We start from the raw sequence: 16230 nt of genomic DNA, 5'->3' as shown, positions 1-16230 counted from the left end.
GTTACTTGGAGGCTCACAGCATCTCTGCGTTGCTTTGCTTTGTCATCTTTTATGCAGACAAAGCTAAACAACTTTGCTAGCATTGAACAGTCAAGGTGTTGGAAATGTTGGTAAACTGCATTGTGGAGAAACCGATGATTGTAGATGCTGGAGTCAGAGTCGAGAGTGTGGTACTGGATAAGAACAGTAGGTCAGGCAGCACCAGAGGAGCAGGAGAATCGATGTTGCTGGCATAAACCCTTCATCAGGAATCATTGTGTGTGTCAATTTGACAGCTACAGCTTGTGGCATCAGCCTACCTGATATACTTGTGTTATGTCACCATAGTCTTATCAGATCATTGGGGCTGCTCTTTCATTAGAGAGGAGCAACTGGTGGTGATTTAACCTGAGGGCTACCAGACCTCAGGCGAGGGAAGAGGTTGAGAGTGCTGCATGGTAACCTCAAACTGGTAATGGGATTTGAACCCACACTGTTGGCATCGCACTGCTCTAAAAACCAACAATCCAGCCAACTGAGCTAAACTGATTCCATTACATGCAACCAAACCTGTAAACTGATGGATGATTCTGGTCAGTCAGAGAGTTGACCTATCCTCAGTTAGGAAGATGGTGAAGTATCACAAATGAGTTAATAGGAAGCATACAGGGCAGGAAAGATTTGTATTTTGAGGGGATTGGAGTTTTGTGAAAACCACTGAGGGAAGATGCTGAGTACGATTGTATGTTATAAACTATTAAGAGCGATAGAACATGAGCCTTGGGGGAGGTGGCAAGTTGGAGTGTGAGGTCACAGAGAGGATGGTGGTATTTTCTTTTGTAGAGTGCAGAAGATCAATAATCTTTTTGCAGCGTTGCTACATGTTGCAGGAGAGTAGTTGACGCTACTTCAGTAAATGCTTTTAAAGCTAAGGTAGTTTTATTTTGAAAAATAAAGGAATTAAGGCATATGTGAGAGCGTGGGTAAGTGGAGCTGAGTCCATGAAAAGATTAGCCATGATCTTATTGAATGATGGAGCAGGCTGGAAGGGTTGGATGGCCTACTCCTGCTCCTAGTTCTTATGTTCTAACGTTCCTCCAGACTATCAGCAGCACATTCGTGTGGGTGGCAACTTCAGATCTGTCTGGCAGAATTTGAAATCGTGTATAGCTAGTGTTTAAGAGTGTTGCCTGTGGCATGAATGCTGTAAGGTCCCAGCAATAGAAAAGACTTCCACAGCTCAGCACAAAATTGTGTACAAACAATGCCAAGAATGAGGTGATGATTTGGAGATGCCGGTGTTGGACTGGGGTGGACAAAGTTAAAAATCACTCAACACCAGGTTATAGTCCAACAGGTTTAATTGGAAGCACTAGCTTTCAGCCCACCATGTCTGTGGCAGGTACTCGTGCGACTCAGTCAACGTTGTCTATCTCATACGTTGCAGGCAAGGATGCCCTGAAGCATGGTACATTGGGGAAACCAAGCAGAGGCTATGGCAACAGATGAATGGGCACCACACAACAATCAACAGACAGGAGTGTTCCCTCCCAGATGGAGAACACTTCGGCGGTCCAGATATTTGACCTCGGACGTTCGGGTGACAAACCCCCAAGGCAGAATTCAGGACAGGCAGCAGCAAAAACTGGCCGAGCAAAGGCTGATAGCTAAGTTCGGTACCCACAGGGAGGGCCTCAACTGAGACCTTTGGTTCATGTCACACTACAGGTGACCCCATTGCATTATATACACACACACAGACACACACACACACTCCTATACGCACACTTCCACACTGACAAATGCACCCTTTAACAGACTTAGACCCCTTTACACACACACATACTCTCTCTCTCTCTCACACACACACACAAACGCACACACAGAAAAACCCACATGCACACACACAAATACATTTGTGGGGTGAATTTGTACTTGCAGAGTTACGTTGTACTTTGCTCAAAAACTGCATGAATCCATGTAAGATTCTGTTAATTCATTTTTTAGATTAGAATCAGTCTAAACATTATGGCACAGACAGCAGCACACAGGGGGCTAACACCTTCAATACATTATCTAGGCTGACACCAATTGTTAAAGTTCACTTGAGAATGTAACTTTTAAAAAACGTTTTGCGATTTACATATGAAAGAAGTGAAACTAACATGATCATTCTAACAGATGAGAGACTTAACAAACAATCAAGGTATTTTTCAACATATAATTTCAGTTACATCACACTGTAAACTTGTTGTGTCTTACAATCGTGTACTCCACAACCACCTGACGAAGGAGCAGCGCTCCGAAAGCTAGTGCTTCCAATTAAACCTGTTGGACTATAATCTGATGTTGTGTGATTTTTAATAATGAGTGTAGAATTGCATGGGCAGAGCAACCAGGGCTCACAGTGGGAAACCCTCTACAAACACTTCACCATACACAAATTCTGGAACCTTGGATAACAAGAGAAATTGAGAGCTTAATCAAAAAGAAAAAGGAGACAAACATAAGCTTTAGCAAACTGAAGACAGAGCCATTGAAGAACACAAAGATAGTGGGAAAGAACTCAAACAAAGAATTAGGAGGGCTAAAAGGGGCTATGAAATGTCTTTGCCAAACAGGATAAGGAAAGTCCCAAGGTATTTTATACATATATAAAATGTATAAAGGAACTAGAGGGTAGCTAGAGAAAGGGTAGGTGCACTCAAGGACAAAGGAGGGAATTTATGCGTTGAGCCAGAGGAAGTGGGTGAGATCTTTAATGATATAGTGGATGGTGAGTCTCTGGAGGGGTACTTTGATATTCTAAGGCATGGCAATATAAAAATGGTGTTGGATGTTTTGAAAAGCATTAAGGTAAACTAGTCCCCAGGACCTAATGGGCCCTATCCCAGAAAGCTGCAGGGGGCAGGTGGGGAAATCCCTGGGGCCTGGTACAAAATCGTTGTATCCAACACCTTTTTTATGTTGCCATGCCTTAGAATATCAAAGTACCCCTCCAGAGACTCACCATCCACTATATCATTAAAGATCTCACCCACTTCCTCTGGCTCAACGCATAAATTCCCTCCTTTGTCCTTGAGTGCACCTACCCTTTCTAGAGAATATGTTATTCCTTTATTTAAGAAGGCCAACAGTGATAATGTGGGAAAGTACAGGCCAGTGATATGTCAGTATTAGGAAATTATTGGAGAATATTCTTAGGAATAAGGTGTACTCACATGTGGGAAAATATGGACTTATTAGACAGCATGGCTTTGTGTTGGAATGGTCGTCTGTCACAAACTTGATTGAGTTTTTGAGAAAGTGACAAAGATGATTGATGAGGGTAGGACAGTAGATGCTGTCTAGCTGGACTTTAGCAAGACTTTTGACAAGGTCCCTAATGGTAGACTGATACAAAAGATGAAGTGATGTGGGATCTGTGGTGAGCTGGTAAGATATAGGACTGGCTTAGAAAAGAGGACAGAAAATAGCGGTGGAAGGTTGTTTTTCAGATTAGAGATCTATGACCAGTGGTGTTAGACAGGGATCAGTGCTGGGACTCTTGTTGTTTGTACTATATAAAAATGATTTGAAGGAGAATGTAGGTGGCCTGATAAGTAAATTCATGGATGACACAAAGATTGGGGAGAAGCAGATAGTGAGCAGGATTGCTCGAGGATACAGCAGGATACAGATAAGCTGGAGACTTTGGTGGAGAAATGGCAGATGGAGCTAAATCCAGACAAATACAAGATGATGTATTTTGGGAGACCTAATATAAGAAGGAGGTACAGAGTAAGTGGCAGAACCGTTAATAGCACCAGCATACAGAGGGACCAGGTGTGCAGGTCCCCTGTTACTTGAAAGTGGCAACACGAATATATAAGGTGGTCAAGAAGGCATGTGCATGCTTGCCTTCATCAGTCAGGGTATAGAGTACAAAACATTGACCAGTCATGTTGCAGCTGTATAGAACTTTAGTTAGACCACATTAGGACTATTGTGTACAGTTTTGGTCACCACACTAACAGAAGAATGTGGAAGCTTTGGAGAGAGCACAGAAAATAGTGCAGTCTTGATGTGCTGAAGGGCCTGTTCCTGTACTATACTATTCTTTGTTAAAATGTCTTGATATTGACTCTTAGGCTTAGCCAAAATGTGGGAAAATTCAGCCTCCTGAATCTTAGTTTGTTGCCACAACTTGATTTCTTGGTATTTCCATATAAGCAGTCATGGTCCTTGCTTGCAAGCTCAAGGATTCTCTCTTCAAGGGGTGAGGAAATGAATGTTAGCCACCTCATCACCCATCATGGACCTTTCGGTGCTTTTATGAGACATTTTCTCTGCTATGAGACAAAGGAAACAATTGAGTGTAATGAAAGTGGCTGGCACAGCTGTTAGTGTTGATACAAGTGCTGGAAAAACTGTAAAGTACATCAAATGAGTGAGTAGGAAGTGCAGAGGACAGGAACGAATAGTTCTGATGAAGAGTCACCAGACTTGAAACATTAACTCTGCTTCCTTTTTTCCCACAGATGCTGCCAGACTTGCTGAATTCCTCCAGCAATTTCTGTTTGCTGTTTCAGATCTTCGGCATCTGCAGTTCTTTGTTTTATTATAAGAAGGGACAGTAGTTTGGAAGACTGAAGTAGTTAAGAGCCGTTGATGGAAGATACTCCACAAAATATTGAGAATATCGGAAGTCACACCACACCAGGTTATAATCCAACAGTTTTTTTTAATCAAAAGCTTTCAGAGCACTGTTCCTTTGTCAGGTGAAGTGACTTCACCTGATGAAGCAGCAGCACTTTGAAAGTTTGTGAATTTAAATAAACCTATTAAACTATAACCTGGTGTCATGTGAGTTATGACTTTGTCTACCTGGGTCCAACATCATCTCCACATTATCAATATTGAGAATGCTAGACCATTATCCTTGATTGGAGGAGAGTAGCAGAGTTATCCTGAGTGTGAGGTAGCAAAGAAAACATAGTGGCTCATATCCTTGCAGATTACAGGAAATCATTAATTCTCTTCCTGTCCTGCTGTGCATTCCTCTAGGTTGTGAACACAACATTGACCCCCACAGCCATCACCAATCAGTTTGCCGTAGTTTGGTGCCATGGTCTCCTCTGGCAGTTGAGGAAAAGTGGATGGCCTTTCTCTCCACCGCCCTATCCACCTGGACCTCTTCAGGTTCCGTTGGTGAAGCAGTGTGCAGCTTGTCTCTCAGCCATTTCCTTTCCAACTGAACAACACACTTGCAGCCTTTGAACTATTGCATAGTTGATTATGATGCCCCTTAGAACGTTGCAAGGTCCTAACACTGGAGAATATTTCCACCTCTGCTGAATACAAAACAGCGCTTGGGTGGTGGCATTGAGCTTGGATGCATCCTTAATAAGGTGAGCAGTGAAGAATTGCATCAGAAAAGTTGCCAGTACTCACAAAGGGAACACTCAGAAAGCTCCCTGAAATTGACGCAGCCAAAACTTTACCCTTGTGTTTCAATTTATAAATTCAAAGGGGTAGATGCAGAGAAACTCATGCCTCTGATAGAGGAATCGAGAACATATCATATCAAAATTAAAGCTATATTATTCAGCAGTAAAATCAGGAATACCTTTTTACATGCTAGGTAGAAACCCAGAACCAATTTCCCCAAAGGGTTGTGGATGCTCGGTACCTAGAGCTTTCAAGGATGGGCTGGATAGATATTTGCGATGCAAGGGTATCAAGAAAATGAAGCAGAGATGTATAAATGGAATGGAGCTATTATCTAATTGAATGGTGGAGCAGGCTGCAGGAATTGAGTAGCCTAATCCTGGTTTCATCTTGTGATTCCAATTATATTCTTCCCCTTTTCATTTGCACTTGCTCTCTGCACAGGCTTTAGCCAGACTCACTGAATAGAAAAGAATAGCCTGCAGGCTGTTAAATACCTTAGACACAGTATTGAACACTAACAATTTAAATAATTGTCTGCTCAGAAGAAACTGCCAAATACATTTTTCAACAACTCAAATGGAATGCCTATCATTGAAATGAAATGGCTTAACCCCCTCCCTTTGTTTTCCCTTCAGACAAACCATCTAATTGTTGCAAATTGCCATGTCAAAATTGAGTGGAACATTCCTTTGTTAGCAAAGCTGCTTTAACTCCATAAATGCCACCATGGTTAACGAAGTTCACATCGGTTAGTGTTGGATGAAAAATGATTAGATAATCATGCGGGACACACTGCTGGATTTTTGAGACTCTCCATTAGACTTACAATGCCTGCTAATTATTTGTTTAATAAAGGGTGGAGTTATCCATTCTTGGAGGAGGCAACATCGGGAAATAAGTAACTCATCAGGTATGAGTTCTCCCAGAAGAGCTACTCATTGTTTCTTGCCACCTTTGCAGTTATTTCAACAGATGACAATTTTTACATATTTTTATTTTTACATATATTACATTCACCTGTTAAGAAATGTTATTAAACACCTCTGGAATGGGTGGGATCTGAACCCAGTATTCCTGGTTCAGAGGTACTTTTTAACACAATAATTGAGGCCCTTAAGTAGTCAATTAATGGCATCTTAGGGCCTCAACTCACCACCTCCCCAGTCAGCTGCCTCTCTATGGGCAAGAATGGTGGTTCATTTGCCAATGATGCAATTGCCTTCTTCCTGTGACACATACCTCGCAAGAAGAAGGCATAAAGATTTACCTTCTCACCTCGAGATACCATGAGGAGCAGGATCCCACTGCCAGGCTTTAGGACACAGAATCTTCCATCCCCTGATTGGCTGGCATTGGAGGTCTGCGATAGGGTGTGGTACTCAGCTTGACTTGCCTATTAGCACTTCATGAGCTGATTGGTGAATGATATCGGTTTGTTATCTTGCCAATCGGGCAGCATGTCAGTTGTCAACTGAAACGCTCAATTCCACGCTTAGATAAATATTCAAACAGCTCACCAAATGTCTTTTTTTCTTCTCATCACTTTAACATGCACATTTAGTTTGCAATTGACAATTATTTTCATAGATTTTATTCAACTTTCAGTTGAATAACTCCATAATAGACAAGCCTTTATTTATTCAACTAGCCAAATGGCAATATTACACTGTCACTTATACAGCTGTTTTTAAATAGGTTCATCCACTCCCACACATTTCCACCAAAATCAACTCATTGGCACCTCCTTTCTGTGCTATATTCACCAGTTTGTATCATCAAAATTTCACTAGCTAGACATGCAAACTTTATTTTAAAGTTATCCTTTCTCTTCATGCTTTATAACCCTGCTGAACATTAAACATTCGTGAACAGGGCCACTCAACTCCTGGCGTTATTATAGCCTTGGTTGAAACATGGACAAAACAGCTGAACTCCAGTGTAGTTTTGAAATCATTGCTCTTGATATTAAGGCCACACTTGCCCAAGTGTGGTATCAAGGAGCCTTCGTAAAACTGGAGTCAATGGGAATCAGGTGGAAAGCTCTGCTGATTGCGGTCATGCCTGATAGAAAAGGAGATGAAGCATCTAAGTTCCAGGACGTATCTGCAAGTGTCCGAGGGTAGTGTCTTAAGCCCAACCATTTTCAGCTGCTTTATCTAGCAATATCAAAACAACAATTGTAGAATATATCGTTAATGTGCTACTTTTTTTATTAAACTTACTCCATTTATTCAATTTCTTCAGCATTTTCTGTTTTGGTTTTAGATTTCCAGCATCCACAGTATTTTGTGTATTTGTAGAGTCATACAGCATGGAAACAGACCTTTTGGTCTAACCCGTCTATGCCAAACCAGTTTCCCAAATTAAATCATAGAATGCATACGTTGCTTAAAGAGACCATTTGGTCCATCAAGTACACATCGACTCTCCCTCTAAAAAGCATTCGACCGAGCCCCCTATACTATTCCTGTACCCCATATTTACGATAGTTAGCCCACCTAGCCTGCACATGGCAATTTTAACATGGTGAATCTACTTAACCTGCACATCTTTCGACTGTGGAAGTAAACTGGAGCAACCAGAGGAAACCCATGCAGACATGGGGAGAATGTGCAAACTCCATTCAGCCAGTCACCCTTGGCTTGAATTGAACCTATGTCTCTGGTGTCATGAGGCAACAGTGCTAACCAATTTTCCTATTTGCCTGTGTTTGGCCCATATGCCTCTAAACCTTTCCTATTCATGTACCCACCCAAATGTCTTTTAAATGTTGTAACTGTACTTGCCTCTACCACCATTATTTTGGATCCATCCACAATGTAGTCCTAGTTGTATTTTATTTTTGAATGTTAAGCTATTCTTGGTGAAACACGTCAGTGTAGGTGTAACGGAAACATTTGCCTTCAACCGCAATGACTGAGTGTTCCTGGTCAGTTGTAAGTCTGCCACAGCTTAGATACACAGTAAAGTTCCCTCCACTATGTCATTACATTTGATCCTGAATTTGATCACATTTTGATCAGTTTCAGCTCATGAAACTATTCCTAATTGAAATTGATTTCATTTAGGATTCTAAGAGCTAAAAGAGAAAAGAAGGGGATTTCCATTTCAGCAGTTTGTACAGATTCCAACCTAAGACTCAGTGATGAAATAACAACAAAGTAAACTAAAAATCTTAGCCAACATAATCTAAACTACCAGGGCTGGATTTATTTTAAAATCTTCCCTTCCATCCAACCAAGGAAATCCAAAATGTCATCACCATCATCACAGTTTCAACTGTCTGAATTCACTTCATCCCTTATCCTTCATTTGAATCTATCCTGTGATTTTTTAACGACAGAATCATAGAATCTTACAGCACAGAAAGAGTCTATTCAGCCTATTGTGTATGTGCCAGCTCTTCAAAGTGCAGTCTAATTTGATTGCACAATCATAACTTATAGTTATTTTGCTCCATAACACTACAATTTAAATCTCTTCAAGTTCATGTCCAACTCCTTTTGAAAGTCCACATGACATCTGATTTTTATACTCTTTCGTGTGCAGGTATGCATTCCAGATTTGAACAACCCATTGCAAGCAAAACAATCTCCTAATTTTTCGACTGGTTCTTTTGCCAATAATTTAAAAAGTATGACCCCCAGTTGTGGATTCACTGAGGTGTTCAGTCAAATCTCTAAAACCTAATTTTAACCATGTGCTAATACCATGAAGAAAATTAATAAGTGATCCTGGTTGATGGGCTATAGTCTACCAGATCTGTGATCCATGTTACTTCTGTCACTTTCCTAATTGTTTGAGACATGTAAGCCCTGAAGCAAAGCTGAACTCTTTTTCCTGCCAACAATAGACCAGTTACTACTTGGCGGACAGCGAAGAAGGTTACCTCAGAATAGAATGGGATCTTGATCAGATGGACCAATAGGCCGAAGAGTGACAGATGACGTTTAATTTTGATAAATGTGAGGTGATGCATTTTGGGAAAGCAAATCAGGGCAGGATTTATACACTTAATGGAGAGTGTCACTGGAGAGTCCTGGAGAGTGTCACTGAACAAAGAGACCTTGCAGTGCACATTCATTGCTCTTGAAAGTTGAGTTGTAGGTATAGAGTCATAGAGATGTACAGCATGGAAAGAGACCGTTTGGTCCAACCTGTCCATGCTGACCAGATATCCCAACCCAATCTAGTCCCACCTGCCAGCACCCGACCCATATCCCTCCAAACCCTTCATATTCATATACCCATCCAAATGCCTCTTAAATGTTACAATTGTACCAGTCTCCACCACATCCTCTGGCAGCTCGTTCCATACACGTACCACCCTCTGCGTGAAAACGTCGCCCCTTAGGTCTCTTTTATATATTTCCCCTCTCACCCTATACCTATGCCCTCTAGTTCTGGACTTCCCCACCGCGGGGAAAAGACTTTGTCTATTTATCCTATCCATGTCCCTCATAATTTTGTAAACCTCTATAAAGTCACCCCTCAGCCTCTGATGCTCCAGGGAAAACAGCCCCAGCCTGTTCAGCCTCTACCTATAGCTCAAATCCTCCAAACCTGGCAACATCCTTGTAAATCTTTTCTGGACCCTTTCAAGTTTCACAACATCTTTCCGATAGGAAGGAGACCAGAATTGCACGCAATATTCCAACAGTGGTCTAACCAATATCCTGTACAGCTGCAACATGACCTCCCAACTCCTGTACTCAGTACACTGACCAATAAAGGAAAGCATACCAAACACCTTCTTCACTATCCTAACTACCTGTGACTCCACTTTCAAGGAGCTATAAACCTGCACTTCAAGGTCTCTTTGTTCAGCAACACTCCCTAGGACCTTACCATTAAGTGTATAAGTGCTGCTAAGATTTGCTTTCCCAAAATGCAGCACCTCGCATTTATCTGAATTAAACTCCATCTGCCACTTCTCAGCCCATTAGCCCATCTGGTCAAGATCCTGTTGTAATCTGAGGTAACTCTCTTCGCTGTCCACTACACCTCCAATTTTGGTGTCATCTGCAAACTTACTAACTGTACCTCTTATGCTTGCATCCAAATCATTTATGTAAATGACAAAAAGTAGAGGACCCAGCACCGATTATTGTGGCACTCCACTGGTCACAGGCCTCCAGTCTGAAAAAGAACCCTCCACCACCACCCTCTGTCTTCTACCTTTGAGCCAGTTCTATATCCAAATGGCTAGTTCTCCCTGTATTCCATGAGATGTAACCTTGCTAACCAGTCTCCCATGGGGAATCTTCTTGAACGCCTTACTGAAGTCCATCTAGATCACATCTACTGCTCTGCCCTCATCAATTTTCTTTGTTACTTCTTCAGAAAGCTCAATCAAGTTTGTGAGACATGATTTCCCATGCACAAAGCCGTCCTTGCCTTTCCAAATACATGTACATCCTGTCCCTCAGGATTCCCTCCAACAACTTGCCCACCACCAAGGTCAGGCTCACTGGTATATAGTCCCCTGACTTGTCTTTACTGCCCATCTGAAACAGTGGCACCACGTTTGCCAACCTCCAAATCCTCTGGCACCTCACCTGTGACTATCGATGATACAAATATCTCAGCAAGAGGCCCAGCAATCACTTCTTTAGCTTCCCACAGAATTCTGGGTACACCTGATCACATCCTCAGGATTTATCCACCTTTAACCATTTCAAGACATCCAGCACTTCCTACTCTGTAATCTGGACTTTTTGCAAGATGTCACCATCTATTTCCCTACAGTCTATATCTTCCATATCCTTTTCCACAGTAAATATTGATGCAAAATATTCATTTAGTATCTCCCCCATTTTCTGCGGCTCCTCACAAAAGCCGCCTTGCTGATCTTTGAGGGGCCCTATTCTCTCCTTAGTTACCCTTTTGTCCTTAATATATTTGTAAAAACCCTGTGGATTCTCCTTAATTCTATTTGCCAGAGTTATCTCATGTGCCCGTTTTGCCCTCCTGATTTCCCTCTTAAGTATACTCCTACTTTCTTTATACTCTTCTAAGGATTCACTCGATCTATCCTGTCTATACCTGACATATGCTTCCTTCTTTTTCTTAACCAAACCCTCAATTTCTTTAGACATCCAGCATTCCCTATACCTACAAGCCTTCCCTTTCACCCTGACAGGAATATACTTTCCCTGGATTCTTGTTATCTCATTTCTGAAGGCTTCCCATTTTCCAGCCGTCCCTTTACCTGTGAACATTTGCCTCCAATCAGCTTTCGAAAGTTCTTGCCTAATACCGTCAAAATTGGCCTTTCTCCAATTTAGAACTTCAACTTTTAGACCTGGTCTATCCTTTTTTTATAAGATAGTGAGGAAGGCATTTGGTATGCTTTCCTTTATTGGTCAGTGCATTGAGTATAGGATTTGGGAGGTCATGTTGCTGCTCTATATGATATTGGTTAGGCAACCTTTGGAATACTGCCTGCAATTCTTGTTTCCCTGCTTTCGGAAGGATATTGTGAAACTTGAAAGAAAAGATTTATAAGGATGTTGCCAGGGTTGGACGGTTTGGGCTATAGGGAAAGACTGAATAGGCTGGGCTGTTTTCCCTGGAGCATTGGAGGCTGACGGGTGACCTTATAGAGATTCATAAAATCATGAAAGGCGTGGATGGGGTAAATAGACAAAGTCTTCTCCCTGCGGAGGGGGGGGGGGGGTGGGTGGGAGTCCAAAACTGGAGGGCATAGATTTAGGGTAAGAGGAGAAAGATTTAAAGGGGACCTAAGAGGCAACTCTTTCACGCAGAGGATGGTGTGTGTGTGGAATGAGCTGCCAGAGAAAGTGGTGGAGGCTGGTACAAGTTAAAATACATCTGGGTGGGTATATAAATAGGAAGGGTTTAGAGGGAAATGGGCCAAATGCTGACAAATGGGACTACATTAATTTAAGATATATGGTCAGCATGGACGAGTTGGACCAAAGGATCTATTTTCATGCTGTACATCTGTATGACTCTATGGCTGTATGTCTCTAAATACTCAGAACATGATGGCTACCAACCCTGGTAGAGATACATGTTATTTAAATGGTCACGACTCCATTAGTAGTACCCACTGTTCTAAAAGACTTTGTGATTTGTGAACTTCCAGAGGCAGTAGTGGATGCAGGTACAGTTACAACGTTTGAAAGACTTTTGGATAAGTACATGAACAAGAACTGTTTGGAGGGATATGGGCATGCAGGTGGGACTACTTTAGTTTGAGATTATTGTTGGTATGGACTGGTTGGATCGAAGGTTCTGTTTCCACACTGTACGACCCTGTGACTATGACTGCTCAGGAAACATTTCCACAGTTAAATTGGTCACTGTAATATAATGTCACATGGGTAAAAGTGTGATGGAATGTTGATTGGATGACAGTGAAGCATTTATTTCTTAAACCTCTATGATATGAATAAACACCGTAGTTTCAGTGAAATCTTTTTAAAAAAAGAATGATCTGGAGCTGTGCTTTCTCTCAAAGCCCTCTATTCCAAGCAACTGCTTTCAAAATTTGTCAATTATTTTTATGTCAGGAAGTAGCAGCCATTTTGTGCAATATATGAGCCCACAAATACCACAAATTGGTGAGGGAAGAATGTTTTGAGGCCACCACTGCTGGTCCTCAAAATGTGACTGAAAGCTCTTTCCGGACCATCTGAATCACTCATCGTGCCAGGCAGCTATGTAACCCCAGACACCAGTGTTAAACACATAACCACGAATTACAGGCACGTTGTCAATTACTTGATCTATTGTTCCAAGATAACTAAATCAAAATTCTGTACCAGACCTTGAGATCTTTTTTTTTGGAAACAAAATCAAAATAAAGTAAGATAAAATTTAGCACAAGAATTGAAACCAGGACAGCGATTTCGTTGTTAATGTCTTTGTTTTATGCACGGCCAAATTAAGTGTCAGTTAGTATAAAACCCAGTATCATGCAACTTACATGAATAAAATATTATATATCTGTCTACCGTCAACAAAGGAAAAGCAATATATGAAAGCAATGTTCGAATAACCTGATTTTGCCAGATGTTGAAATCAATTCGCGTTTCAGGGATAAATCTTTGATAGTGTGTTTGGTAGCGGATATGTGTTTCTAGTCACTGATGACCGTTCTTGTTTGACAGGACGATGTGATTGTATAAGAAATGTCTTGTGCTCCAATTCTCATCCGCGCGACTGGGATGCTTCAAAATAAGACGCACACTTAACGAATTGAAGGATTCGTCATGCAGGAGACCGATTGTGAAAAGTGTTGCTTGATTCACACGTGCACACGAGAAGATCGAACGGCAGAGTGTAGCATTGCAGGAGAAAGAGACTGAAAGATCCAGAACAGAGCCGCTTGTACCGGGTGAGGAGCACTGCAGTGTTTCGCCTGCAATGATGAGCTTCCACGGCACTACAGTAATAAAACACGATAAAAGGCGGCATTTTTGCGTATCATGAAGCTAATCACAGTGCGAATTTATAATTCGAAACAATTGAGAATGTATAATTTTAGCCCCAAGTAAATGAAAACGTACGAGGTATCCTACTGTGTAACTACAGTCGATGTTTTGATATCGCTTTGGGAATCCTTCACACTGTATTTTATTTGGATGTTAATTCTTAAACACTGAATTGTTTTGTAATTTTTTTTGTTTGCGTGAAACGTCAAATTGAAAGTGCTGCAACGTTGTTGCGCTTATGAGGAAAGGTCGAGCGAGAGATTAAAACAAAACGTTGTATTCATTTTGCCCAATGAATCCTCCAAAATGTCAGATTATTATTTCAACATCATACCAATTGTAATATAACAGTAATTTCAGTGCATTGTGTTGCTAATCATCACCCAATTACTCTGGGGAAGCTTAACTTGGATTTATTCTGTGTATACAGACGGTTCTAATGTCAAAGATAGACGAATTATTGAAAGAAGTGCTGAAGCAATTGCAGATGCCTCTATGATTGCTTGCTTCTTTCATGTGTAACGCTTTTGTAAATATCAGTTTGATAGCTTAAATTACTGATGAGACCAAACATTGTAACACTGCTCCTTCCTGAGAAGATGGAATGAATGCTGTACTGTGCAGTCTTATGTAAAAACCCACTGTTCGTTTCGAGGGGAGTGATTATGTCTTACAATCCTGTTGAAAAAGGAACAGACTGCTGCATGCCATTAGGCATGCTGTAAACTGTACTAAACCAGGTCACTGTTTTTGATAATGCTGCTTCGAACTTGAGATGTAAGCTCACATTCAGGTACAAAAAAGACTGTTCTGGAACAGGAAAAACAGCCTAACTGGAAGTTTCTTTTGCAAGCGACATTGTTAGTGTTATATGTAGCCAAATCCTGCTGTTTGGGAACACGGTAAAACTTAAAATACTGCATTAAAAACTTAAAAATATTGTATCCACTTAAAATAAGTAGTTTGATTCTTTTTAAAAAAATGATGTAAACCTTTTTTGATTGTCAAGTTAATGCTGAAATCAGATGCACGATTCTTTACTATGAGTGAGTCTAATCGTAATTTATGCTATGTTACGTTGGAATCAATATGCCTTTTTTTGCTTCTTTGTTTTTGCATTCATTTCAACTATTGAGAAATAAGGAGTAGAATATTTCTGAACAAAAATAAAGTTTGTGCATGGCACATCATCACCTGTTGTCCTTTCTACAGCATCATGGACACTTTATTTTTCTTTCCTACTAGATAAGAACAAGTGGATAAGAAAAGATGTGCAGCACATTCAGCCCAAAGGAGCCGGGGCCAAGCCTGTCTGATGTGCATCAATATAGTCAGTGGCTGGCGAGCAGGCATGAAGCTAGTTTATTACCAATGAAGGAAGACTTGGCTCTATGGTTGACAAATTTACTAGGTAAGATTACACTTTTAATGTTAATTCAGATAATTGTTGAAGATTGAACTATTTTAACCTTGTTAAAAACAGTCCAGTAATTGAGCAGAACTCTCCCAGAATAATATCTGCTTATGTGAAGTACAGTGTAAACATACTAAAATATTGCAGAGGAAATATCCTAGTCATTCATCTGGTTTGTTCCAGAAATGGATTCTATTTTTACAATAGTCTTGGTGGTAGTTGAATCTTTACATCGTTCTATATTTCCAATGTATAGTTTGATTTTTAATTCTAAATATACACATATCACATAATTAGTTAGAATTTTTAACTTACTTTTGTAGAATTATTTTGGTAGCAAGCCTGAGTCATTAAATTGAATATTGTAGTTTAGATTTGTGCTACACCAGATCCCGTGCCTCATTCATTTTTTATGGAGTTCAATTTGTATATCTATAGGTCTTACACATTATCGGTAAAATCACCAAGTCTTTTTGTCTTGAAAAACTGAGTAAAGTTATACACTCTAAATTCTTGTTTATGTGTGAAGAATGTCATTGGCAAGTCTACTTGTTTTATTAACATTTACAGTGTAGTTAACTTGCAAGTTTCAGAGTTTTGGACAATGGTTTCCATCTTGAAGAAGCATCCATGCACAAGTCATTATGATGCATGTGCTTTTAAAGGTCTAAGGTCAACCATTGAGTTGGTGGGGAAGACTGGAAAGCAGATTTTTCTCTGCCTTGCATTTGGCCACCAGCATCCTTCATTACAGGTGAAGATTAGAAAGCAGTGAAGACTTGTTTTGTGAGCTTTCTGCCTGCAGTATACCCAGGATCTCCAGGCTTTTTGTTACAGTATTCTTAAATTAATCTCCACCTGTAGTAGGTCCATAGTTCTTTGAAAGCAGAGCACAGGTAGATAGGATAGTGAAGATGACATTTGGTGTGCTTTCATTTATTG

At 40.7% G+C, this 16230-nt stretch overlaps 1 protein-coding gene across 8 annotated transcripts in view; it reads left to right on the top strand.

Moving 5' to 3' along the window:
• Nucleotides 1-16230, top strand: part of gas2a (growth arrest-specific 2a) — a 257222-nt gene that overhangs the window by 62705 nt on the left and 178287 nt on the right. For 2 of the 8 annotated variants that reach the window (XM_072592740.1, XM_072592743.1), the window contains exon 3: nt 15120-15285. In XM_072592740.1, coding sequence (XP_072448841.1) covers nt 15144-15285 — 142 coding nt within the window. In that variant the 5' untranslated portion in view covers nt 15120-15143. The other 6 variants (XM_072592738.1, XM_072592736.1, XM_072592742.1 and 3 more) reach the window with 6 other exon arrangements.

The sequence above is a fragment of the Chiloscyllium punctatum genome, chromosome 22 (assembly GCF_047496795.1).
Source record: "Chiloscyllium punctatum isolate Juve2018m chromosome 22, sChiPun1.3, whole genome shotgun sequence".
In the NCBI taxonomy this organism is placed as follows: domain Eukaryota; kingdom Metazoa; phylum Chordata; class Chondrichthyes; order Orectolobiformes; family Hemiscylliidae; genus Chiloscyllium; species Chiloscyllium punctatum.
Note: the sequence above shows the minus strand (reverse complement) of the source record. Positions and strands in the feature narration are given on the sequence as shown.